At 40.3% G+C, this 26473-nt stretch overlaps 1 protein-coding gene across 12 annotated transcripts in view; it reads left to right on the forward strand.

The window, feature by feature from the left end:
- MEGF10 (multiple EGF like domains 10) overlaps positions 1-26473 on the forward strand; it is a 364824-nt gene that overhangs the window by 302397 nt on the left and 35954 nt on the right. For all 12 annotated transcript variants that reach the window (XM_059916984.1, XM_059916982.1, XM_059916993.1 and 9 more), the window contains 7 exons: positions 3884-4130; positions 5780-5900; positions 9704-9840; positions 16785-16997; positions 23303-23477; positions 24773-24893; positions 25700-25863. In XM_059916984.1, the coding sequence (XP_059772967.1) occupies positions 3884-4130; positions 5780-5900; positions 9704-9840; positions 16785-16997; positions 23303-23477; positions 24773-24893; positions 25700-25863 (1178 nt within the window). The remainder of the gene's footprint in view (positions 1-3883; positions 4131-5779; positions 5901-9703; positions 9841-16784; positions 16998-23302; positions 23478-24772; positions 24894-25699; positions 25864-26473) is intronic.

Raw genomic sequence — 26473 nt, forward strand, 5'->3', positions numbered from 1 at the left:
TTTTTATAGCATCTAATTAATAAATGCACCGCTGCCTAGGCAATGCATATTGAGAGTAGGCTTTGCTTATTGTCACCCTTCATAAATTTTAGAATGTTTGCAATTGAGGTTTTTTTCTTCCCTGCTCTCTTTTTCCTGCTCACTGACTTGAATCATGGCCATCTTCCTTTCCTTGGGAACTGCATTTTAAAATCTGACTTTTAGCCCAGGACCAGATGGCTTCACAGGTGAATTCTATCAAACATTTAGAGAAGAGCTAACACCTATCCTTCTCAAACTCTTCCAAAATATAGCAGAAGGAGGAACACTCCCAAACTCATTCTACGAGGCCACCATCACCCTGATACCAAAACCAGACAAAGATGTCACAAAGAAAGAAAACTACAGGCCAATATCACTGATGAACATAGATGCAAAAATCCTCAACAAAACAGTAGCAAACAGAATCCAACAACACATTAAAAGGATCATACACCATGATCAAGTGGGGTTTATCCCAGTAATGCAAGGATTCTTCAATATACGCAAGTCAATCAATGTGATACACCATATTAACAAATTGAAGAATAAAAACCATATGGTCATCTCAATAGATGCAGAAAAAGCTTTAGACAAAATTCAACACCCATTTATGATAAAAACCCTCATGAAAGTAGGCATAGAGGGAACTTACCTCAACATGATAAAGGCCATATATGACAAACCCACAGCCAACATTGTTCTCAATGGTGAAAAACTGAAAACATTTCCTCTAAGATCAGGAACAAGAGAAGGTTGTCCACTGTCACCACTATTATTCAACATAGTTTTGGAAGTTTTAGCCACAGCAATCAGAGAAGAAGAAGAAATAAAAGGAATCCAAATCGGAAAAGAAGAAGTAAAACTGTCACTGTTTGCAGATGATATGATACTATATATACAGAATCCTAAAGATGCTACCAGAAAACTACTAGAGCTAATCAATGAACCTGGTAAAGTAGCAGGATACAAAATTAATGCACAGAAATCTCTTGCATTCCTATACACTAATGATGAAAAATCTGAAAGTGAAATTAAGGAAACACTCCCATTTACCATTGCAACAAAAAGAATAAAATACCTAGGAATAAACCTACCTAAGGAGACAAAAGACCTGTATGCAGAAAACTATAAGACACTGATGAAAGAAATTAAAGATGTTAGGAACAGATGGAGAGATATACCATGTTCTTGGATTGGAAGAATCAACATTGTGAAAATGACTATACTACCCAAAGCAATCTACAAATTCAATACAATCCCTATCAAACTACCACTCGCATTTTTCACAGAACTAGAACAAAAAATTTCACAATTTTTATAGAAACACAAAAGACCCTGAATAGCAAAAGCAATCCTGAGAAAGAAAAATGGAGCTGGAGGAATCAGGCTCCCTGACTTCAGAGTATACTACAAAGCTACAGTAATCAAAACAGTATGGTACTGGCACAAAAACAGAAATATAGATCAATGGAACAGGATAGAAAGCCCAGAGATAAACAGACGCACCTATGGTCACCTTATTTTTGATAAAGGAGGCAAGAATATACAATGGAGAAAAGACAGCCTCTTCAATAAGTGGTTTTGGGAAAACTGGACAGCCACATGTAAAAGAATGAAATTAGAACACTCCCTAACACCATACACAAAAATAAACTCAAAATGGATTAAAGACCTAAATGTAAGGCCAGACACTATAAAACTCTGAGAGGAAAACACAGGCAGAACAGTCTATGACATAAATCACAGCAAGATCCTTTTTGACCCAGCTCCTAGAGAAATGGAAATAAAAACACAAATAAACAAATGGGACCTAATGAAACTTAAAAGCTTTGCACAGCAAAGGAAACCATAAACAAGACGAAAAGACAACCCTCAGAATGGGAGAAAATATTTGCAAATGAAGCAACTGACAGAGGATTAATCTCCAAAATTTACAAGCAGCTCATGCAGCTCAATATCAAAAAAACAAACAACCCAATCCAAAAATGGGCAGAAGGCCTAAATAGACATTTCTCCAAAGAAGATGTACAGATTGCCAACAAACACATGCAAGGATGCTCAACATCACTAATCATTAGAGAAGCGCAGATCAAAACTACAATGAGATATCACCCCACACCAGTCAGAATGGCCATCATCAAAAAAAACCTACAAACATTAAATGCTGGATAGGGTGTGGAGAAAAGGGAACCCTCTTGCACTGTTGGTGGGAATGTAAATTGATACAGCCACTATGGAGAACAGTATGGAGGTTCCTTAAAAAACTAAAAATAGAACTACCATATGCCCCAGCAATCCCACTACTGGGCATATACCCTGAGAAAACCATAATTCAGAAAGAGTCATGTACCACAATGTTCATTGCAGCTCTATTTACAATAGCCAGGGCATGGAAGCAACCTAAGTGTCCATTGACAGATGAATGGATAAAGAAGATGTGGCACATATATACAATGGAATATTACTCAGCCATAAAAAGAAACAAAATTGAGTTATTTGTAGTGAGGTGGATGGACCTAGAGTCTGTCATACAGAGTGAAGTAAGTCAGAAAGAGAAAAACAAATACCGTATGCTAACACATATATATGGAATCTAAAAAAAAAAAAAAAGGTTCTGAAGAACCTGGGGCAGGACAGGAATAAAGATACAGACATAGAGAATGGACTTGAGGACACGGGGAGGGGGAAGGGTAAGCTGGGACAAAGTGAGAGAGTGGCATGAACATATATATATTACCAAATGTAAAATAGATAGCTAGTGGGAAGCAGCCGCATAGCACAGGAAGATCTGCTCAGTGCTTTGTGACCACCTAGCGGGGTGGGATAGGGAGGGTGGGAGGGAGGGAGATGCAAGAGGGAGGAGATATGGGGATATATGTATATGCATAGCTGATTCACTTTGTTATAAAGCAGAAACTAACACACCATTGTAAAGCAATTATACTCCAATAAAGATGTTAAAAACAAAATATGTCTTTTAAATGCTTTTTTCTGCCTTTGTATTACTTGGTTTCATGTACCTCTTATCTTTTTATTTGCTGTCCATATCAGTTTCAGGTTTGTTTTATTTTAAAGTCAGTGACTTTAAACATTTAGTCAATTTTTTTCCTACCTTTTCTGGTTACCTCCCAATCACATGTATTTTGATTGATTACTTTGAAAGCACAGCAGCAGTTACCTTTTCGAGAGCTCGGCGCGTACCTGTAGCAAGGCCAGCCCACTCCTCAGTGGACTGCCTGTGGGTCGCCTCTTTGTCCCTCTCATCATTGCCTGAGGCGAGGCCCCCTCACTGATACCCTGAGTACTATGCTTCTTGCCCCCAACTCCCGCCTCTCCTTGTCAGCTCCTTCCTGCCCTCCTCATGCTGTAGCCAGCTGATCTTACTAGAAGGCTAATCTCCATTGTCCCTCAGTGCTTAAAATCCTTTACTACCAATCCCTTGTCCACCAGATGCAATCCAAACTTCTTGGTGTGCATAAAAACCCCTGCATAAGCTGACCATTCCCACCTGCCTAGCCAGCCTCCTCTCTCCCTACAACTGCTCAAACCCTCCCCTAGCCAATGACTCCGGCCACATCAAACGCAACATTCCAGGTGCAGGGAACAGGCTGAGCACAGGCATGGAGCTGAACAGTATAGCAATGCTTTAGCAACGGAGTGATAGGAAGTGGTCCACTGCGGAGCACCAGTGCAATATTGCCATGGATGTGTGCCCGAGCCCTGCTGCTTGGTTGAGGAATGGTGATGAAGGGATCATCAAGCCACTGTCTCTCCAAAGGGAGAGGAAAGCTGCTTCTAAAGAGCTTGCCATTACCCACACCTGTACTCTGATGCCCTCCACTGTTTCTTTCCCCAACCTCAGCCTGCGACGGTGATCACTGGGGGCCTCACTGCAGCAGCCGGTGCCAGTGCAAAAACGGGGCTCTGTGCAACCCCATCACGGGGGCTTGCCACTGCGCTGCGGGCTTCCGGGGCTGGCGCTGCGAGGAGCGCTGTGAGCAGGGCACGTATGGTAACGACTGTCACCAGAGATGCCAGTGCCAGAACGGAGCTACCTGCGATCACGTGACGGGGGAGTGCCGCTGCCCACCCGGCTACACTGGAGCCTTGTAAGTGATTTGCTGCTGAGCAGCATAGCAGAGCCCACCCACCCTCTCTGTTCATGCTCCTGGTATATTCCTGCGCTTCTGTTTCTATTGCTGCCTGAAGAGTTACTGAGGGAATAGGACCCCAGGCCCAGATGTGGAGATGAGCAGTGATGGCCACTAGGTGCTCCTGCTGTTTGCTGTAGAGCATCAGAGCCCAGCCAGAGCCTCAGAGCCAGCTTGCATGCCTTCTTTTGGCAGAGCAGAGGCGGAGAGGGCCAGGATGCTGTGCTGAATGGCAATATTTGGTGTTGTTGGGGCAGGTTTGGGTTCCGCTTTGATACTCCCTCAACTGCATTCATTTTACACTGCCGGCTGTTAATGGTCCACGTTGTTCTGCTCTGTTAATTAGCTGGATAAAGCTGTGTGGGTTCAGTGCCTTAGAGAAGAAGGAAGGTGAAAGATGTCAGAAATAGTCCATGATGAAAGGTTAGCTGGGTTATTTAATGCCCATAGATATGTATGTTGCTTTGTGAATATGAAAGTACATATATCACATCTGTGCAGGATATGTGCACACAGTTTAATTCTTTCTGGAGAACACTAAAGCAGTTACTTAATCTCTACTACTTTATTTTGTGGGAAGGGCATTCTTCGGTTTGCTTGTATTAGCAAACAGACTAAGAGGCAGAATTTGCCAAAAAAAAGTAGGAGATAAAAAAATTTTCTTCCCTTAATGAGAAAATTACACTTGTAAGTCACAGAATTAGAACTTGAAAAAAATGTGGCTGACTAGGTAAATACTTCCTGCTGACAGTGTTAGGGCTATACAAGTAGAGCTAAGGAAAAAATTGCATTAGCCAAGAAAGCCCTGATTTTCAGAAGAATGGATGATCATCTCAGACTATTTAATCGTTAATATTGCTTTTATGGGTTTTTATCAAGGCCACAGTTGAATAGGGCTTTGGGAAACTTGCAGCAATTTTACAGGAGAGTAAAAAAGACAATTAAAGGCTTAGGAAAGAAGGTGTATTCATACAATATGGGGTGGGGGCTTGTCATTCTGAAGAAGAGAACGCTGAAAATTGATTATGAAGATTTTGTACACTAATGGGGTGATGTGTAGATGTTTCAGTCTCCTTTGAGGTTAGAACAAACACACGAAATAGACTTCCAGTGTAACCCATGAGCTTTATAAAAGTTACATGGAAAGTTCCTGTCACCAGGGAGCGTGTGGCCCACAAGAGTCATCCTTGGTGCTCTCTGATAGGACAGATTCTCTTCAAATTGAAATGGTTTCATTAGAAAATATCCCAAAACATGGGAGTTCCTTGGTGGTCCAGTGGTTAGGACTCCGTGCTCTTACTGCCGAGGGCCTGTGTTCAATCCCTGGTCAGGGAACTAAGATCCCACAAGCCTAGCATCGTCCCCCACCCCCCCAATCAAAAAAGCTAATCACTCAGAAGATATCCCCAAACAAAGGGAAGGGCTAGGTGACCCCTCAAAGACCCTTCCGGCCAATATGATTGATGCCCTTGATGTTAATGAAACGAACAGTACTGGACAGAGAAACCTGGTCTGTTTTAGGGCCGTGGGTGCTGCTGTGTCTGTGAACCTAAGGGTTGTGTGGTTGGGTAAATCATGGTGTCCTTTGTCACATGTTAATCCCTCAGCTGTGAGGATCTTTGTCCCCCTGGCAAGCATGGGCCACAGTGTGAGCAGAGATGCCCCTGCCAAAATGGAGGTGTATGTCATCACGTCACTGGAGAATGCTCATGTCCTTCTGGCTGGCTGGTAAGCTCACTTCTACCCTCCCAAAGCACCCTGTTCCAGGATACTCAAGTGAAAACGCATGTGGAGGACTTTGGTACAAAAGAAAGTTACATTGATGGTTAAAGATTCCAAAATTGGAAATACCTGACCATTTCAAAGCTGGAATTTTTCAGTCCAGAGAAGGCAGAAGGTGATTAAATCCTGAACTTGAAGTGTACTAAGGGTCCTCATGGAAAAGATAGTAGGTCATCTGTCCTGCATTTCCCCTCAGGATATAAAAAGGGAATATCTTGCCTTACACATGACAGCAAGAGCTGTCAAACTCTGCAAATATTTAAATAAGCATTTTCATAATTATGCTCTATGGATCATTAATATTCTTTGGGAACATTATTCTCAACAGGTTAAGTGTTATGTTAAAAAGTTATCCAGTCTTATGAATCTGGAGACACATTGAGGAAAGCCAAGTTTTCCAAGTATTGCAGAACTTCTCAGAGGTTTTAGTATGATACTTTAAGAGGAAGCTATATCTCACCACACTTCCCAAACTTTGACTGTGATACTCTGTCTTTTTTTTTTATAATTAATTTATTATTTATTTATTTATTTATTCTTTTTGGCTGCGTTGGGTCTTTGTTGCTGTGTGCGGGCTTTTGCTAGTTGTGGCGAGCGGGGGCTACTCTTCATTGTGGTGTGTGGGCTTCTCATTACTCTTTATGTAGTGTCTCACAGGCTTAATGTTATGTGGAATAAAAAATGTCAAAGCTGGTTTACTAAGTAGATTACTCTGAAATCAGGAAATAACATTGGTTCGTATTTCTCTGAGTTGGTTTGTGTGTAAGTCTGCTTGAAGGCAGAAGAGTGAATGACCAATGTCTATTTCCTTTGTTAACATACAGAAAATAAAAGAACAATTTACTTGATGATTACCTTCCATCTCCATGAATTGTAGTGAAGCTGTTCTTGCAGGGGTTCAAGTGACTTAATTGCCAAATCCAGTAACAACTCCTCTCTTCTCATTCTGCTTCACTTCTTTTGACTCTGTTGCTCATCCACTTCCCTTTCCTAATCTCTTTTCCCTCCACTTCTTTGATAATCCTTTGTCCTACCTCTCTTACTAAAAATCTCTTTTCCTAATCCCCCTTCTTTTACATACTGCTTTCTTACAGTATTTCCTTGGTTCCAGTCTTATCTTTCTCTTTTGTCACTATAAATCTTTTCTGGAAAGCTCATTAGGATCCATGGCTTTAACAATCATCTGCTGATTTTCCCAAACCTTGACTTTCCCTCACTTGACCACAGATGTGTATTTGATGTGTCTGCCTTAGGAGCCAGACATGGGATGGGACTGGTTTGGGATTGCCCTTATTGTAGGCATGGAGCAAAGGAGACCTAGAGTCCACTTCCTGGTGAGAATCACGGGAAGTAAGGTTGAGTTCAAGATGTTAAGACCACTGGGACAAGTGGAAAAGAAATATGAGAACCAACACGAGAGCTGGAAATGGTAAGTGGTCAAGACAAGGAAGCAGAGCCTGGGGAAACTCTATGAAGCAATGGAGTCAGTGCAAGGGGGCCTTTTATTGATGCCTCATGGTGAGGTGAACAGGGGAGCTATTGAAGGACTACTGAGCTGGAAGCAGGCCCATCAAAGTCAGTGTTCATAGAACCAAATTTGTTGTACCCCTGATCCTTTGTTGTACCGCAATTCCTTTTTTACCTTTTTTATCCTCATTAAAACCAACACTTTTTTTTAGTTGCCCAAGGTAGAAATGCTGAATTATCTTTGACTCCTTCTCTTCTTTTATTTCTTATATTCAACCTTTTGCCAACACTTGTCATTGCTTGGTCCTTGGCAAGGGATGGATTTTGCTGGGATAGCAGAGTGTCCAGGGAGCTCCGTGTTCTTTGGATGAGGAGCTATAGGCATGTTACTCCTAGGATTTTTGTGTAGACATTGTCTGTAGAGTTGCCTCATCTTGAGATTGAAGCTTTGTTCTTCTTCTGGGTCGGGGTGGTCATGATGTGGGATAGTGGTAACCACAAGCTTGGACCGTGAGTCCCAGTAGGTGGGCAGATGGCCCTCTCCATCAGCCCAGTGGAGCCTCCCCAATACTCTGGGGCCCCTACCTTGATAGATGTTTCTTACTGAATGTTTCAGGTCATTTTTTTATGTGCATAGCTGAGCTTCCAACTTACACTTCTCTTTACAACATTTTCTTTGTGCAATCATCCTAGGTACTTTTCATGATGAATATATATTCCTATCACACATACACATGTATGTATTTCAACTAATAGGAATAATGTGAGCAAATAGCTTTAAGTAGGACATTAATCCTTATTTATAAACAATATTTCAACAGCATCTCTGAAGCTTATGTGGGACCGTTACAAAATGTGAGTAGTTAGTCCCTGAGAGAGTGAGAATTTTCACCAGAACCCCTGCTTATCATGGATTAACCCTTGGCGTGTTATTCCTTTAGTCATGTTAATATGTTGTGCTAGAATGAAGGGGTCAGAGCTATTTTTACATCTTTCTCCCTCACCATGTTGTGAGCTAGTTAAAGGTTGTGACTTTATCTTTGATTCTCAGAGCTTAACACGATGCCTGACACATAGATGATTCTCAGTTAAGCATTGATTTGAATCACCTCTCAAAGGCTTTTTCAGTTCCAAGATTCTGGAAGAACTTTCCTCATTGGTAGATAACTAGAAACCACCAGAGGAGACTTAATTAGCACACCAACTGCCTTTGTAGATAGCCAGGAGTTAGAGGAAATGTATTTTCTTACACTACCCAGAATAAACATTTACAAAACCATCTGGTGTTCGCTAGCCTCCAGTATCAGAGTGCCCACAGTCTGTCTTTTTTATAGAGAAGGAGGACAAAGCAACAGCTTCCAAAAGTTAAAAACATTGTAAAAATTCCTTTTACTTGGGATATGTTGTTTGCTGAAACAGTAACTCCAGTAAATAGATGATAAGCTACAAGCCCAAGTTATGTAGACGAGTGAAGTAGAAAATAGTAGAATATTTCATTGACTTATTGGCAAAGTATCTTATGCTTCTCCACATAGTACTGGAATAAATATGACAGTGTCTGACAAGACAGACAGCCTCTAGGGTGAGGAGATGTGTCCAAGTTACTCTCTCGATTTTTCTCCCCATGAAATAGGCTTTCCTATTGATCTTGGCCCAACAATGTTTGTTGAACCTGCTGACAATAAAAGTGTATTTTCTTCTGAAATAAAATGTCTAGGTTCATTTCTGCTGAAGTATTTCTTAGGCAATGTTATCATTAATTCAGGTACAAAAAAATGTCAGTCTTTTCTTATGCTTCCTTATAAGAAATAAAACCAATGATAAAGTGTATTTTCTCTAGAACATATGGTGAAGCATTTGGATATTCCATTTGGGCCAGATGTTGTCATTTATGAAATGGATGCTCAATAAGTATTGTTGACTTACTGTACATGTAAGACACAAGGAAGAACACTTCGGAGGATTTGTAAATTCCATAGGTTTCCATAATAATTTGATGTAACTTTATTTTTTTAATATAGGTATTTCTTAAGATTACTATTCTGCCACCTATGAGTATATCTTGAGATTTAGGCTTACTAAGCAAATAAGTCAATTTAGAATTTCTAACACTTTTGAGATGATGAACAGAGTGTATGTGTTCTAAAATCTCCTTTATCTAATCTTCTTGCAGCCCTGTTCCTATATCCCTCCTCCCTTTTTTCCCCCCTCTTTTCTCCCTTCTCCTTTGGCCCTTCCCTGGCTGGAGGCCCATCTAATTTCCCAAGTCTTTTTGAATGCAGGGCACAGTGTGTGGTCAGCCTTGCCCCGAGGGTCGCTTTGGAAAGAACTGTTCACAAGAATGTCAGTGCCATAATGGAGGGACATGTGATGCCACCACGGGCCAATGTCACTGCAGTCCCGGATACACGGGGGAACGGTAAGGGACATCCTTGTGCTTCTCTGACTGTTTGTAATGGTGTGAAAGGAGAGCTTGGAGCGTCCAGGGAACCCGTGTACTACCATTTGTCTGTGACGATTCTGTAATCATCCAAGAAGCATCTGTAAGGTATCAGTGTGTTTGACAGATTCCTTCCCAACTCAGTGCATAGAAACTGGATCATAGACAGCAATGGTGAATTGAAGATACAGCAATGGTGAATTGAAGATATTATATTATATTTTTAAAAAATAATAAAATATCAGAACCCATGATGGATGAGTTCTATACAGTTAAGTGTTTAGGACAGCCACTTCAAGCACCAATACTTTTTACATTTTAAAGATTTTTGGATAGATTTATTTTAAAATGGGATGTGTACTTAGGTATCTTTAAAAAGTATGTCAGGCATAAAGTTACCTTCTTATAATGCTGTGTGCTCTTAAGAATAGCAGTCGTTTGTTTTTTTTTGATATTGAACTGCATGAGCTGCTTGTGTATTTTGGAGATTAATCTTTTGTCAGTTGCTTCGTTTGCAAATATTTTCTCCCATTCTGAGAGTTGTCTTTTCGTCTTGCTTATGGCTTCCTTTGCTGTGCAAAAGCTTTTAAGTTTCATTAGGTCCCGTTTGTTTATTTTTGTTTTTATTTCCATTTCTCTAGGAGGTGGGACGAAGTGAGAGAGTGGCATTGACATATATACACTACCAAACGTAAAATAGATAGCTAGTGGGAAGCAGCCACATAACACAGGGAGATCAGCTCGGTGCTTTGTGACCACCTATAGGGGTGGGATAGGGAGGGTGGGAGGGAGATGGAAGAGGGAGGGGATATGGGGATATATGTATACATATAGCTGATTCACTTTGTTGTACAGCAGAATCTAACACAACATTGTAAAGCAATTATACTCCAATAAAGATGTTAAAAAAAAAAGGATAAAAAAAAAAAAAGAAGAACAGCAGTCGTTTCATTGTGCAGTGCTGATAGAGTAAGACCCTGTGGGACTCACAGGGCTCTCTGGTCGCACGTGATGCTCGTGTGGTGCGTGGTTTTTACACCTACTGCTGGTCCTTTTTTGTGTTAGGTGGTAAAGTGTTACCCAGAGTGCTTTTACGGCTTCTAATTAGCTCTTTAATCAATAACCAAGCTTGCTAGATGTGTGTGTAAAATTAGAGAAAGAGGCTTGAGAGGCAGAAGAGTATAATAGCCAAAAACAAAGATTTTGGAACCTGTGTCCTTGGAAACATCCTAATCTATAATGTTCAAATAAATAACTGTACTTTCCTCTAGGGTTGTTGTAAGGATTAAATGAGTACATTAAAGCATTTAGAACAGTGCTGAAACTTGCAGATATTAGCTATTATTGTAGTGGAGTGATTTCTATGAGCTGTGTAAATACTAGCGATTATTAATTTGAGTGATGTCTAGAAACTATATAGATACTAGGTATCATTTTTTTTGGTGATATCTGTGAATTAAGAATTCCTTTAACTTTCCTCTCTAATTTTTTTCTTTCTAAAATTCTGGTCTAATTTTATGACTTTTAATAAGATACTGTAGGGTGTTTCCCCCCCACACACACTTAGACTCTGCACTTCCTTATTAAATTTATTTATAAGTATTTTGTAATTTTTGAAAAATCCCATTTAAGTTTTTAATTGGATATTTCTGGATAAAGAAGAACTTGCCTTTGAATATTTTTTTATTTAGCCACTCTACCAAACTTCTTAGTTAATTCTCATGTTATTTTTAGCAAATACTATGGTTATTTTATCATCTACAAATAAAGACAAGTTAGGCTCTTCTTTTCAAGATTTGTAATGATTATTTCGTTTTCTTGAGTTGTTGCATTAATTTAAACCTCTGAATGAATGTTGACAAATAGAGGTAATAGTGGGAATTCCTGTCTTCTTCCTAATTTTATTGGAAATGGCTCCAGTATAGTTTCATGTTTGTTACTGTCTTTTTCATGCTTCAGTAGTTTTTTTTTTAAGATTTTTTTTGATGTGGACCATTTTTTAAATCTTTATTGCACTTGTTACAATGTTGCTTCTGTTTTATGTTTTGGTTTTTTGGCCGGGAGGCACGTGGGATCTTAGCTCCCCGACCAGGGATCGAACCCGCACCCCCTGCATTGGAAGGTGAAGTCTTAACCACTGGACCACCAGGGAAGTCCCCTTGAGTAGTTTTTTTTTTTTTAATTCCTATTTTTATTAGGAACTTTTGTTAGTAGTATCTGTTTCATTTCATTGAAGACTTTTTCATCTTTTGTTAATATAACTACATATTTTCCTTCATTTTTTGATGTTATGCATTATTGACACCTTTAGCATATGGTTTTTACAACATGTAATTGGGCTACTCAGAAAGTTTTTGTGCCCTACATCCTGGTTTATGATTGTATTTTGGAAAATGATGTTGTTAGATGAGTTCTGGATCCATGTGGCATTAACATCTTAACATAGAAAGATGAGTCAGGAAAGGAGAGGCATGGGACCAAGCAGAGCCCTAAATAATAGTTCTGTGTAATATTTTTGGACCATAAAAATTTAAATATAATAGTTTTCTTTCCCTGTAGGGATTTAAGTCTCAAATTCAAGGAAACACAAAATCAACAAACATACAGGCAGGCTTATACTTATCTTATTTAGAATACAGGGAAAGGGGATAACAGCTAATTTTCAGGTGAGTTTTAGATTTGAGGCAAAGCTGACAAAGAGCTAGAGAAAGAGAAGGAAAGTGAAGAGGGAACTTGCTTCTTGACTTGTTTATATAGCTGTTGTTTTTCCGATGAACTGATGACATGACTCCTGTTTTCAATTCTGCTCTCACTATCTGGGTTCAAGAGTTAACACACATGCAGACACACACACACACAACACAATGACAACAAGCACATCTGTCATCGTGAAAGGGAAACAATAAGTGGTTATAGAACGATCTGTGGCAGGAGGTTTGGGGAAAGCAGCCCAAAGGCCTGGGGACTTGCCATTTCCCCTGTTTTGAGAAGTCAGCGAAACTTGATCACTGAGGTCAGGCCAGAGGGAAGCAGGTACCACAGCAGGCAGCTGGCCCAGAGCGTACCCAGGATGTGGGGACGACCCTCCCAGCCAGAGAGAAAACAGAACAAGCAAAACGGGCACCTTGTAAGCAGGCAGAGCAGATCATGGGATGCCCCCATAATAGGCTGTAGGGTTTGTGGGACGGTTGAGAGGACCGCGTGGTGAGGAAACCTCATGCGGCACAGCCAAGTATGAGTGGAGAGAGCATGGCTTTCAGATCCTGACAAAAATTCTTCTGAAGGGGTTAAAAGAGTGTTCTTAATGCTGAGGGGTTGTCATGGCATCATCGCACTGGGGCCTTTGATGGCCTAGCACGAGTCCATGTGCATAATTGGTGCTCCTTACGCATAAGCTGAGTGGAGAGATCCGTGGATCAGTTATGGACTCTGTTAAGGTGAAGCCCGAGATAGTCCTGCCACGCTGTCTTCTGTACCACCCTGAAAGTGAAGAAGAATGTGGGCCAAAGGAGGTGAAGTCCAAAATTGGAGACAGGAATTGGGGGGATACAGAACTGGCCTTCAGTGGAGGAACTCTTTCCTGCTTCTGGGATTGTGGAAAAGTTGGCTCTTTCCCAGTGTTCTTTATATTTCCCCAGAGCAGCAGTTCTAGATGTTTGAAAGGTAGGCAGCCGATCTATTGATCCCAGTTTAATGAGGAATGTGATTCTTTCACACTAAATCATGGTTTGGCCCAGTTATGCAGGTCACTCTTGGAGGGCCATGCTCAAAAGGACAAAGGAGAAAAAGGAAGCTGGCACCCCTTATGTGCTAACTCACTTCCTTTTCCGTAAGTTCACAGTGAGATGCAATATGATAATCGAAATGATATTCAAACAAGCCTGTGACCCTCATTGGTTTGGATATTGGTGTCATGTTTTGTTAGGTTATCTCTACTTAATGCTTGTCCATTTTCCCCAGTTCCAGGGTATTATTCAAAATGTAAAAAAATAAAATAGGAACTTCACATTTTCATATTTCTACTATGGCCAATATTTATTGCTATATTTTTATTTTATTTATATTTATTGCCTCTCTGCCATCTCTCCTAAGAAAATATTTCCTCTTTTAATGACTTCTAAGATTACTTTTCTTAGTCCACATGGGACCACAAAAGCAACATTAAGGGCATAAAATTCATTGGGAAATGATGCTTCTTTTAGAAAAAGGAGCCCAAAAGGGAGGTAAGACTGCTTGACAAAGACTTTTAATTCAGCCAATGAGAAGGGTGTAAGCTACTTCATGATTGCATTTATTTTTAAGGTGGAAAATACCTACTTCTAGAAAGATATCCTACCATTTTGGTGTGGTAGGTGGAAGCAGACATAACTATTATTAACAGAATTCTCTTACAAGTACAACATTGACAAAAAAGAAGTGGGAAGGTAAACCAAACTTTACTGGCTACTTTAGTAAGTAAAATTCAAATGGCTTTTTGCCATTTAAAACAGAAACTCAGTATGTTTAAGTATATGTTAGAAAGGTAAATATGGGTCAGGCCGAGCTATTATGGATTTTGTTTTCTCAGAGAGAAGGAAGCCCATGCCAAAATAGGACAGAATAGACACACTGCTCCCCTGTCATTTGGTGGCAGACGTTTTTCCATGCTTCACGTTTCTATCCTGTTCCCCACTTTTAGAGCTGTGCTTTTTCCTGAGTTAAAATCCTGGAGTCCAAAGCATAACATTTGGTTTCTTTTAGTAATATTATTTACCTTGAGCATAACTTTTTCTTTCTTTCTGTTACTGCCTTGCAAGGACGTCTGGACAGACAGGTTGCCAAGCTGTCTTGCCAGCCTTTAGTGGAGCCATGAGGAGGCCCAATGATTGTCCTATAGCATTTCGTTCTCCAAAGTTTACAGCTTTAAGGAGTATACTAAGTGACTTGGCTTAGTAAAGCTTCTTACAAGTTAAAAATAGAGTACCTTTAAAAAATACTCTGGTCTAAAAATAGGTTTACTCATGTGTAACTTTGCAGCACACATCTGATTTTATGCTAAATAAACTTGGTTCAATTACTCCAGAACTTTTCTAATGCTTTGTTGAGTGGTTGATTTGAAGACTTTGCCATTGACAAGCCTGAAGATGTCTAGAGTCTGTGAAACCAAATTTGCAAGAGGCCCTTTTCCCTAAATATATGCCAGAACCAGAGTTAACGAGAAAAATATCAAAGGGTTCTCAAGATTTATCCTCTGCGCTTAAATAGAATCCCATCCAGCCTTGATATTGTTAGTCCTCACACCCTATCATTAAAACTATGCAAAGCCTTGTGGAAAATGTTTGCTTTTCAGCCTCTTTGCTGTTGCTTTGAAGTCTGCTTGGATTCATTATCATGCACTTGCCCTTGCCCTGTACCCATTTGAAAAAATGCAGTGCTGACCTACATTTTGGACTCTGGGTCTGGCATGACTTGAGAGCCACATGGGAAGTGGCTTCTGAGACTCACAGAGGGTACCCTGCTTGTGGCAGCGCTCTGGGTAGGCGAGACCCCGGCTTCCTCTCCCTTGGCAGAAAGGGCTCCTTCTGCTACAGAAAGTCCCATCAAGTCACCTTGCCTGGTCAGAAAGCAACTTGGCTGGCCCGATAGCTAGTCTTGTTTTCCATGGAGCCATGATGATTTTCTCTTCTCGATTCCCTCCAGCAACTCAGCTTCCCACCAGATCCAACTTACCTAGAGCATATCCATATGCCGAGACCACCCTGTTAGGCCATTTTTTAAAAGACAATAAAGTGAACTTTTTTTCTGACTATTTAGTAGCCCTTCTTCCCAACAGAGGACAAAACCCCATTTAATGAAAACTTTATGTTCGAGAACTCCCAGCATCTCTACCGTCTCCTGGCAGGAGTTCCCCAGGTTGAAATTGAGGACACCTGATTTCAGTAGCTCAGACTTTCCCAAATCTAAGGAGGACTTTATTTAGTTACATAACTTTCTAAATGAGGAGCAATGATTGCCATTCAGCTTTGAAAAGAGCAGACACATGGCTGAAATTAAAAATTAATGTCAACGTGAAAGCCAAGATAATTAATATTTTGTTTCAAGTTTGCTACAAAGTTTTCTCTTTGAAATGGGGAAAGCATATATCTTATTTTATTTTAATTGAAGATAGGTAATTTACAATGTTGTATTAGTTTCAGGTGTACAGCAATGTGATTATACATATTCTTTTTCAGATTCTTTTCCATTTTAGGTTATTAAAAGATATTAAGTATAGTTCCCTGTGCTATACAGGAGGTCCTTGTTGTTTACCTATTTTGTATATAGTGGTGTGTACCTATTAATCCCAAACTCCTAATTTATCTCTGCCTGCCCACTACCCCCTTTGGTAACCGTAAGTTTGTTTTCTATGTCTGTGAGTCTGTTTCTGTTTTGTAAATGAGTTCATTTGTGTCATTTGTTTAGATTCCACATATAAGTGGTGTATGATGTTTGTCTTTCTCTGACTTACTTAATGTGATACTCTCTATGTCCATCCATGTTGCTGCAAATGGTATTATTTCATTCTTTTTTAGAGAAAGCATATATTTTAATTCCCTAATGATGGGCTGGGACTCACACTAGGGCAGTTCATTTTCTCCCTTTCCTGGTATCTTCTAAAGTGCTATGTATGCCTTTAGCAAGGACTAGGTGTAAAACATGCTTTTCATCCCAAGCTCATAATTTTATTTTGTTTTTGTTTTTGCTATTTCTTTAAACAGGTCCTACTACTGTTACTACTATAATTTATCTTAATGCTTTTCATATCTGTAATGGTACAATTACCAAATAAATGTCAAATCCAAAAATGATATCATTGTAAACATAACAAAGCCTATCTGAATCAACTGTTTATTTTCACAAGGCACTGACTAATCTATCTTACGCTCCCGCCTCCTGCATGACAGGTGCCAGGATGAGTGTCCCGTTGGCACCTACGGAGTCCGCTGTGCAGAGACCTGCCAATGTGTCAATGGAGGGAAGTGTTACCATGTGAGCGGCTCTTGCCTCTGCGAAGCAGGCTTTGCTGGCGACCGCTGTGAGGCGCGCCTGTGTCCAGAAGGGCTCTACGGCATCAAATGTGACAAGTGGTGTCCCTGCCACCTGGACAACACTCATAGGTGAGGGTCAGCTGCCCCTGGCATGATGTGTCCTATTAAAGTTTTCACCGCAGTGTCCACTATTTAGAAGGAGGGATCGGCAGAGAAATTTCCACCCTGAGACCCTTCTTGCCTCTGGGTCATCCAGGGCAGGAACCACTAAGTAAATGGAAGTCTTTTCCACTTAATGGTCCAAGTAAGAAGTGCTAAAATTGTTAGATGGCCGTGGATGGATATGAAACCCTATTCTCTATTAATGGCCACCAGAAAATATTAAACTTGCTGAGGTTAGTAGAATGTATCCCTAAGAGAGGGATTTTGTGACATTCCCTTAGAAACAAAGATACAATGAGAGACATAGGTTAAGCCCAGTTTAGTATGTAAAACTATCACAAAATGATTCTCACTGCAGCCTCTTTTACTTGACATCTGCCTAGCCAGGAAGTGTACTGGTGGAAGTTTTGTGACAGTGTGTCATGAGTCGTTGTCACATGTGAGGTATGTGTTCAGAATTGATTACTTGGACATAGAATTCACAGGGGTCTTTTGGCTCAAAAATTTCTCGAAGAATTTATGAACAGAAAACCAAGATCCCACCCACTTTTCTGTACCTTGTCTGCCCCTGAAAATATCTATCCAACCATTTCTTCCTCTCCCTCCCCCAAAGACCAGATACATATCACTTAAAATTCTGGGCCTCGTTTGCATACTGCTGGAAAAGTTGAGTTTGACAAAAATGCAGTGCATTATATAGCAGTTCAGATGATACCAGAATTACCTTTATTTGCATTCAGCACAACTGTTACTTCATTTATGCTTCTGAAAGGTAACTTGTGACCACATCAAATCTCAAATGCACAAAAGTTAAAAGTAAATAGAAGCCTGTAGTTGGTCTCTTCTTTAAACCATTGTTGGGAGCCAAAAAAAAAAAAAAAAAAGGACTTTGCACTGTGTGTGTGTGTGTGCTGAAATACATTTTAGTGGGACATATCAAAGAAGTGCATTCTTAATGTGTCTCAAGCAACTTAGTAAGCTACTTTAGCAAACTTCTGGTTTTCTTCATTGGAAAATATTGCCACTCTTTACATGACAGTTTGGGGAGTAAAAACGAATAATCTCTGCAGGATTTTGTTTTTGTTTTTCAACTCTTTAATGTTGAAGGAGCTGGCAGGATTAGGGACAAGTCATGAGTTTGGCTCATTAGTTTGGCTCAAGTCATTAGTAATGGCTAAGGACTTTTTAATGCCAGTGTGCTGTTTCATTGTATACAGATGCAGCCTGAAATCAAATGGATTAATAAACCTATACAAAGGATCTCTGCTATGAGAAGAATTGGGGAAGCAGAGGAAATGTTGATTTTGTTGGAATTAGTTACCATATTAGTAGCTGCAAGGTGCAAGTGGACAGTTATTAGGTTGACGTCAGTACCATATAATTTTGACATAGGTCATGTGTACCTAAGCACGTATATTTAACAAACAAGTACATGAACTTATTTGATAGTCACATAGATCAAAAGAACACTAAAATCTGTCTAATAATGTATAACAAATAATCAGAAGATTAAAAAACAATTAGCCTATGAAGTGGCTTCCCTAAATAATGAGAGCTATTTTTTAAAATTAGCTTGTACAAATTTCTGTTAAGACCAGTTGAATGTTGATTATATGACTCTGTCTTTTTGAATTCACAGTTGAAGCCACCCATCTATTCTTATATCTTGAACTTCTATGTAAAATTCCTAGAAACACAAGGTTCCCTTTGAACCAAAAGGCATAGAATCTTTGTATTAATTGAAAGTCTAACTTACCATTTAATCAGGCAAGAGTGTAGCTTGCTATTGCATAATACATGATGTATATTTATCCTAAAAGTCTTCGTCATAATTAATGAAATAACTAATGCAATGCACACTATCAGTTTACAGTGTCTTTAGGTAAATTTTTAGTTCTGTGGATATGTATGTATTGACATATATTGAAGCCATATATTTGAGTAAGGGTTTGTATCAGTTAGTTTTGCTGCATAAAAAAAAAAACCTACCCTAAACTTAGTGGTCTAAAACAACAATTATTTGTTAACTGATGATTTTTTGCTTGATTCTTTGGGCTGGGCTCAGCTTGGTGGTTGTTCTGCTGGTCTGCCTATGTTCAGCTGGAAGATCAACTAGAATTCCTGGAATTCCTCACTGGAATTCCTCACTCGCATGTCTAGCATTTAGCTGGGTGATGGGAGTGACTGAGCCATATGTCCCCAGCATCTAGCAGGTTAGCCTGGGCTTCTGTAAGTGGTGACTGGCTTCCAACAGCAGCAAGAGACAGGGCAAGCCCCAACATGCAAACACTTTTCAAACCTTTGGTTATGTCATGTTTGCTAATGTCCTTTTAGACAAAGCAGGTAACACAACAAAGTCCAGATTTGTTACACTCCACCTCTTAGTGGGAGGAGTTACAAAGCGTTTGTAGCCATTTTTATTTTGCAAGCTATCGTAAGGTTGAAATGAATGTAAATATATTTATAAGTGATATTAGTATTTTAAATTACAGCACTGTTATAGAGCCTAAGGACACTCTCTGTGAACTGGACTTCTTAAAACTAACTTTTATAGTGGAAATGATTTTGAACAGGAAAACAAAATTCAAGATTCACTGAGATTCCACATGGCATATGTATATTAGCTCTTGTTAATAAGGACATTTAATAGCTGTGGGCAATCAGGGTGTGCCTATTTGCAAATGCCACCTAATTGTCATATATCTGAGCATGAATAATATCTAAGGAAATGAATAAAAGGAAGTTCAATGATTCATTCTATTTTAGCCAAAATTATATGGGATACCTGTAATAATTTAACTCTTAAACTGAAAAACTTTACTAGAATATTTTTATCTAGTTATATATGTATATAAAATGGTAGATATTCCTATCTGTGTTTAATCCAGTTTTCATATTACACAAAGCAATCTGTTCTTTAGAAAGAAATCAGGTAGGAGGATATGACCCTTCAACCTCCACTCTGCTGCTCTAACAACAACATGTAAATCTCATTACCAATTAAGCTGCCTGCATGAGAACCCATCAAATGCCTCCAAAGTGCTCTGGCTTCCTACATATAATTACAAATTGCAGAATACTAATTTTGGTGTCAATCAATTTGAGAACCAGTGTGCTGCACTAATACTCAGTGGGGGGCATTGAATATCAATTTCTCTGCCTGCCTCTAGCTTAGTTCAATTCCCTGTCCCCGAATTGTCTATTCTGCTTAACATTTATATCTATACCATAAATATTATTTTCTACTTTTTAATGTAAAGTAATATTTTCTACCAAAAGATGTCCTTTTTTTAAATAGTATCTTAAGGTGAACTACTTTAACCAGTCCATCACTTGGAATATTTCTTTTCTTTTTGTCATATGTAGGGCCTTTCTAAAATAAATTTGTCCATGCTTCTTGCACAATACAAGCTTTTATTGGTCCTGCTAACCCTTTTATCCTTGCAGTTTTAAAATTTAAATTTTAGCAATTCTTTTTCATATATAGCTCTCCTAGCAGGCTGCTATCAAACTTCCTTTTCCTTTGGTGTGAAAACAAAGAAAGAAATCTGGGTTCAAGTTTGATTCTGCCACTACCTGTGCAAGACTTTGAATAAATTCCTCTTTCCAGGTCTCTCTTCCCTCATTTATAAAATGGAATCATACCTAACACTGTGAGCATTAAATGAAATCATGCACGTGGATTGCTTAGCATGGTGTTAGCATACATTCAGTGCTAGTCTGTGCATCCGCTTACAATATCACCATAAATGTCACTTAAGTGACTGTCTCCTGCAATTAATGGTGATTCCTTTTAAGTCATAAATTTGACATTTAAAAAACTAATTTTAGGGGAAATCTGGCCTTTATACGCAGACATACAGATTATAATTTAACATTGCTAGATGACTTGGAGAGATCAGGAGAAGCAGATTCGTGTGGGAAAGCACGATCCCTGGAGTCAGACCCCGCCACACATCAACTGTGACAGTTTCACTTGTTCACTCAATCAGTGCTTACCGTGGGCTACTGTGTCCACGGCCAGGTGACAAAACACCCTGAATTCTTGTCCTCATGGAGCTGGAAGTCTAGAGGGGAAAGAAGACAGGGGAAGGATTATAAAAATAAACATAAGATTACAGATTGTGATAAGTGAGATGAGCAGGGTGCAGTGAAAGAGAATAATAGGAAAGACCTAACTGAAACATGAGTGGTCAGGGAAGGCCTCTCTAAGTAAGAGAGATTTAAACTGAGCATGGAAGGAGAAGACGGAGAGAGCTAGGCCAGGAGTGGGGAGATAGCATTCCTGGCATATGGAATAGCCCATGTGAAGCCCTTAAGTTGAGAAACCTCAATGCTCTTACAAACTAAAAGATATCTATTGCGGTTGAACATAGTAATAAAGAGAGAATAACGATGAAAGAAGAGGTCGGAAAGAAGGCAGTAGCCAAATGATGCAGGCCTATGGGCTATATTTAGGGTCATCATATATCCGGTGTCACAGGAACTGTTTGTGTAGGCCTATTGCCCTAATGTAATTATTAGTAACTCCCTCTTCACTCTTAAAAATGTCCTGGTTTAGACAATAAATAATCTTCACTCCAGCTGTATTAAACAGTATGGATTTTATTCTGAGTGTAGGCTTCAAAGGGAGTCTTTGAAGAGTTTTAAGGAAAATGATACCATATGATCTACTTTTTAGGTGATGAGGCATGAGTGAATGCAGGGAAGAAAGTCGGAAGGCTATTCAGGAGTGTAGGAGACAGATGACCTTGCCTTGGAGTAGGATGGTGACACTGAAGATGGAGCGATGTGGATAGATTCAAGACATATTTTGGAGTTAGAATGGTTAGGTCCTAGTGATGAAGTCAATATGGGAGATGAGGGAGAAGGAGTTATCAAGAATAACTATGAGGTTTTTAGCTTAAACCACTGAGTGGCTGGTGGTGCCATTACTTCAGTGGAAAGCAGTTGAAAGGAAACACTGAGTGAGGAATGAAGAAAGGGAAGAACCAGAGCTCCGTGTTTGATGGTTAAATTCGAGAAGCCATGGAGATGCCAGGTATTTTGCCCAAGGATAAATAGCAGATACGTAGATCTGAGTAGTTCTAAGTTGATTTGAGATTCAAACTCTTGTCTTATGAGTCCAAACCTTATATACCCAAGAAACCATCTTAAATGTAGAGTTGTGCTTGAATATTTCTTCCTGCCGTGTTTCCTGAGTAATGCTTGTGACTGATGCCTAGGCCTTTGCTTCTGGGCACTTAGTTGCAAAAGGGGCCTAAAAATATGTCTAAATAAATTTCCAAAAATGAGTAACAAACTGTCTAACCCACAGGCCTTTTTCTTTAAGAAAAAGGGATAGGAAATGAGATTATGGGGTGTGGCTGAGACCCTCACTTGACAGATTAGGATGTCAGGCACAGGGAAGTTATGTGTTTTCACTAATGTTGACCAGGTAGTGGGAGAGCTGGAATTTACAGCCTCAGTCTTCATCCCTTCCAGGTCATGGTTCTTTGCAGAAAGTCTATGAACAATCCTCTGATGAGAGGTCATTTAGCAAATGTCTGGATGAAACAGTGGGTTTTGTTGTTGGCCTGAGTTAAGGGGAGGGTTTTATCTCCATCAGGGGAGGAAGACCATCTTCAACAGTCTTCCAGTTGTGAGCAGAGCTAGTTTGATTGTTCAGATTTTCCTTTGGCGAGAAGCACATGTGTTTTGTGCGTTACAGAGCACCCTGTTGTGTGAGCCTCGCTAACCCGTGCCTCTTAGCGCAGCTGATGTGTCCATTTGCTATGGAGTGACAGCTGGCTGCCTGGCCCATCAATGTGACTGCTGTTTCAGGTAGAGACAGCTGCTCCACCACCAGGTATGGGGAGCCGAGAGATGAAATAGCCTGAAAAGGTTGCTGCTTCTGGAGTTCCTTGGACATCACTCTGGTGAACTGACTTACTAGTGTTCATTGGATGGAGTTCTTTAGATAGTCTCATCTAGTTGACGTCTTATCAAATTAGTGCTTTCACTTTACAAAAATTAAAATGAGTTTCAGACAAAAGGACACAGTTGTTTAGTGTCATCCTGCTAGAACATGATGCTGATTTCATGCAACATTTGTGGTACCAATCAGGTTTCAGCCGATTAATTAAATCATACCAAGACTGGGAATGAAGTTTAAATTATCGTGCATGGAATTACCCACACATTTAATGATCATGGCTAAAGCAACATTTGCACGGGCCTTGGGTGTCATGTTTACCCGAGAGTGACTTGCTCCTTTCATCCACGTCTCTCAGCTGTCACCCCATGTCTGGAGAGTGTGCCTGCAAGCCAGGCTGGTCAGGACTCTACTGTAATGAGACATGTTCTCCTGGATTCTACGGGGAAGCTTGCCAACAGATCTGCAGCTGCCAAAATGGGGCTGACTGTGACAGTGTGACAGGAAAGTGCACCTGTGCCCCAGGATTCAAAGTGAGTGGCTTGGGCTGTGGAGGAAGGAGATAAGGGGTACAACTTGGAGCATATTGATACCACGATTTATATGACCTTTTCTGAAGTCCAATGAATGTGCTAAAAATCAATTGCATCATTAACAAGAAAGAAAATAAAGAGAAAAGTAACGATAAGAGATATAAGTAATTACCTGAGAGTGATGACTGGGCAAGCCGGTGAAACTATAAAGTGGCATTAATATTTAATTATTTAATTAATATATGTCATGAAGTAAAATGTATTTTAATTATTCCTAACGTAATTATTTTGTCATGTTTTATAGGTAGCAAAGAAATTTTCCAAGTAGGATATGTATTATTGTCAACCGTTTTTGTTTTAATTCCATGCAATTTGAAGGCGCATACTACATCAAGTTAGCATTTATTATATATTAATATCCAAGGATTAGTAACATATAAGTTTTTCAGTCCCTTTGAGAATCTAGACCTTTCAAATATGCCTATAAGCTAACAGAGAAGAATTTTGCCTAGTTTCCAAGATTTCTTAGCAACAGATTAGAAATTTTTGTTTTGAAGGAAAATGGGTTGTTCTTGAGTTATTTTCTCCCCTTTTAAAGAGAACATTAAACTGTGAAGAATGTTGATGATTACTCCAGAGCACATAATATAGAATGAGTGGGTCATAAAGTCTCAGAGCTGAGATCTTTACAGGATTTTCTAACCTGTGTCACAATTCTTTGGTTGAGCCCTTGAATTATCCTTAAGAGTCTTTTCTGTTTTTAAAGGAGGGTGACCTCCAGTCACCTTTGGTAACCAACTTCTATGTTTAGCGCTGCCTGTCAGATAATAAATTGAATTATGCTGCTGGCTGAGTGTGTCCTATTCCTTTGCCTCACCCACTAATCATATTACATATTATACCAGGCAGTCTAGGAAGCATTGCAATTTAATGTATAGTTCACATTTATGTTTATTGACAGTAATTGTACAGCTACAGTTTGTTGTTCTATATCTACTTGTCTGAGCAAGGACAGAGGGTTTTGAATTACATTTGCTACCAAGGAAAACTAATGAAGGCAGCAGGCTTTTTTTGGGTGCTATTCAATACTACATCTTAAATATAGGCCAGCTAGCATTGCCCTTGAATCCGTACAATTAGTATAGTGGTGACGTTATAACAACTCTTAAAAACACAATGTGTTAAAATTAGAGAGGGACTGTAATTAACATGGACAAGATATATTTTTGTTTATTTGTGTTGGCCTTATTTCATGTGGTAAAATTGCATGCATTTTCCTATTTGCGCCCATCTAGGGAATTGACTGCTCTACCCCATGCCCTCTGGGAACCTATGGGATAAATTGTTCCTCTCTCTGCGGCTGTAAAAACGATGCTGTCTGCTCTCCTGTGGATGGGTCTTGTACTTGCAAAGCAGGTGAGTGGGTGAATGAGTCCGTTACCTGATCCTAGTCCTGTTAGCTCCTAAAGGCACAGGAAAGAAACGTTAACTAGGATTCTAGCTCCAGCTGTGCAGAAATACGGTGCCTGGACTCAGCAAGACCCTTATCCAGGGAGAGCTCTCCTGCTTTCCTGAGTCAAAGGGAGAGGCTCACATGAGATGATCTCTGAAGTCGCTGCCAGCTCCAAAAGTCTGTGAGTCTCTGTGCTTTGGTGGAGAGTAACCAAGCAGACATGTGTCCATTCCCCTAAATTGACTGGCCTGGAGTCCTGACAAGAAATGCAGCCAAGCACCTGATTGTACTTGGGGGCCGGATCGTGTTTATTCACAGTTGCTGCAGCAGCCGGGATCCTGGATACTCACTGTTCATGGTTCATGGGCTCCTGCTTTAAAGATGGGGTTGTTCTTTCAAACACAAACTTTCCTTCTCCCTCCCATATAAATGTTTCATTTGCTGACCTGAACAAAACTCAGCACCCCACAATGTGCATCACTGCGCATTAGACAGTGAGTGATGTACATCGTGCATCTTCACTTCATCTCTCTCCCCCCAGTAGCCCGGTAGTGCTTCTCAGTGTTGGCATCCTTGACAGCTGTGCGGGTGCTTTAGTTCATTTCTGGTAGAGGCTTTACATGGCAGAGCCAATGCTCCCTGAGCTGTGGCAGGGGCACTTCTGTGCACCTCTGAGATGTCTCTAAGGTGAAGAGTGGCTTGGAAAGGCTGGGCAGAGCTCCCTGCTGCCTTTGTTTGCTCATGTGCCCTGGCACTCTTGTCGTGGCAGGCTGGCACGGGGTGGACTGCTCCATCAGCTGTCCCAGTGGCACATGGGGCTTTGGCTGTAACTTAACATGCCAGTGCCTCAACGGCGGAGCCTGCAACACCCTGGATGGGACCTGCACCTGTGCACCTGGATGGCGCGGGGAGAAATGTGAATTTCCCTGCCAGGTATGACCCAACTGGGAGGGCCGGGAGGAGCTGATGCCAGAGGGTTAGCTTATTTTTGCAGACTTCATGATTTAAAGTGCCTGATTGTGAACCAAACCATAGTGACTACTAGAAGAATTGAGGTGTTTCAACTCAGATTGGATACAGGATAGGAAAAGGAATAGATGTGGAAATTAGTTAGGCAGCTTTGTGAGAATCCCTTCCTTCCTCTCTCTCCTGGTTCGTGCCACCATTCCCCTCTGTTTTCTCTATTCTAATATACCCATATCTTCATGGCAGCCAGTCACCAGCATTTGTCAAACACCCAGTGTATGCCTGTCAACTCTCCAAATATTGTGTTTCCATTATAATGGAAATCCTCCAGCCTTTAGGGTGGAAAGTGGCAGGACCTTGAAAGGGGGGTGGTGATGGTGTCACAGAAAGCCTCAGTGAGGTGGTGAAAGGTTTGGAAACAGCCGCCTTTTGACACAAATATCTCTGAAGCCACACAAATCTCCATAGATTTCCATGGTTCAAGGCCGACTCTGTTCCCTTGACCTACTTTGGAGACACCCATCATCAGAACCCCTGTGCCGAGTCTGCCGCAGGCCAACAGGGTGGGCAATGGGCA

The sequence above is a fragment of the Balaenoptera ricei genome, chromosome 3 (assembly GCF_028023285.1).
Source record: "Balaenoptera ricei isolate mBalRic1 chromosome 3, mBalRic1.hap2, whole genome shotgun sequence".
In the NCBI taxonomy this organism is placed as follows: Eukaryota; Metazoa; Chordata; class Mammalia; order Artiodactyla; family Balaenopteridae; genus Balaenoptera; species Balaenoptera ricei.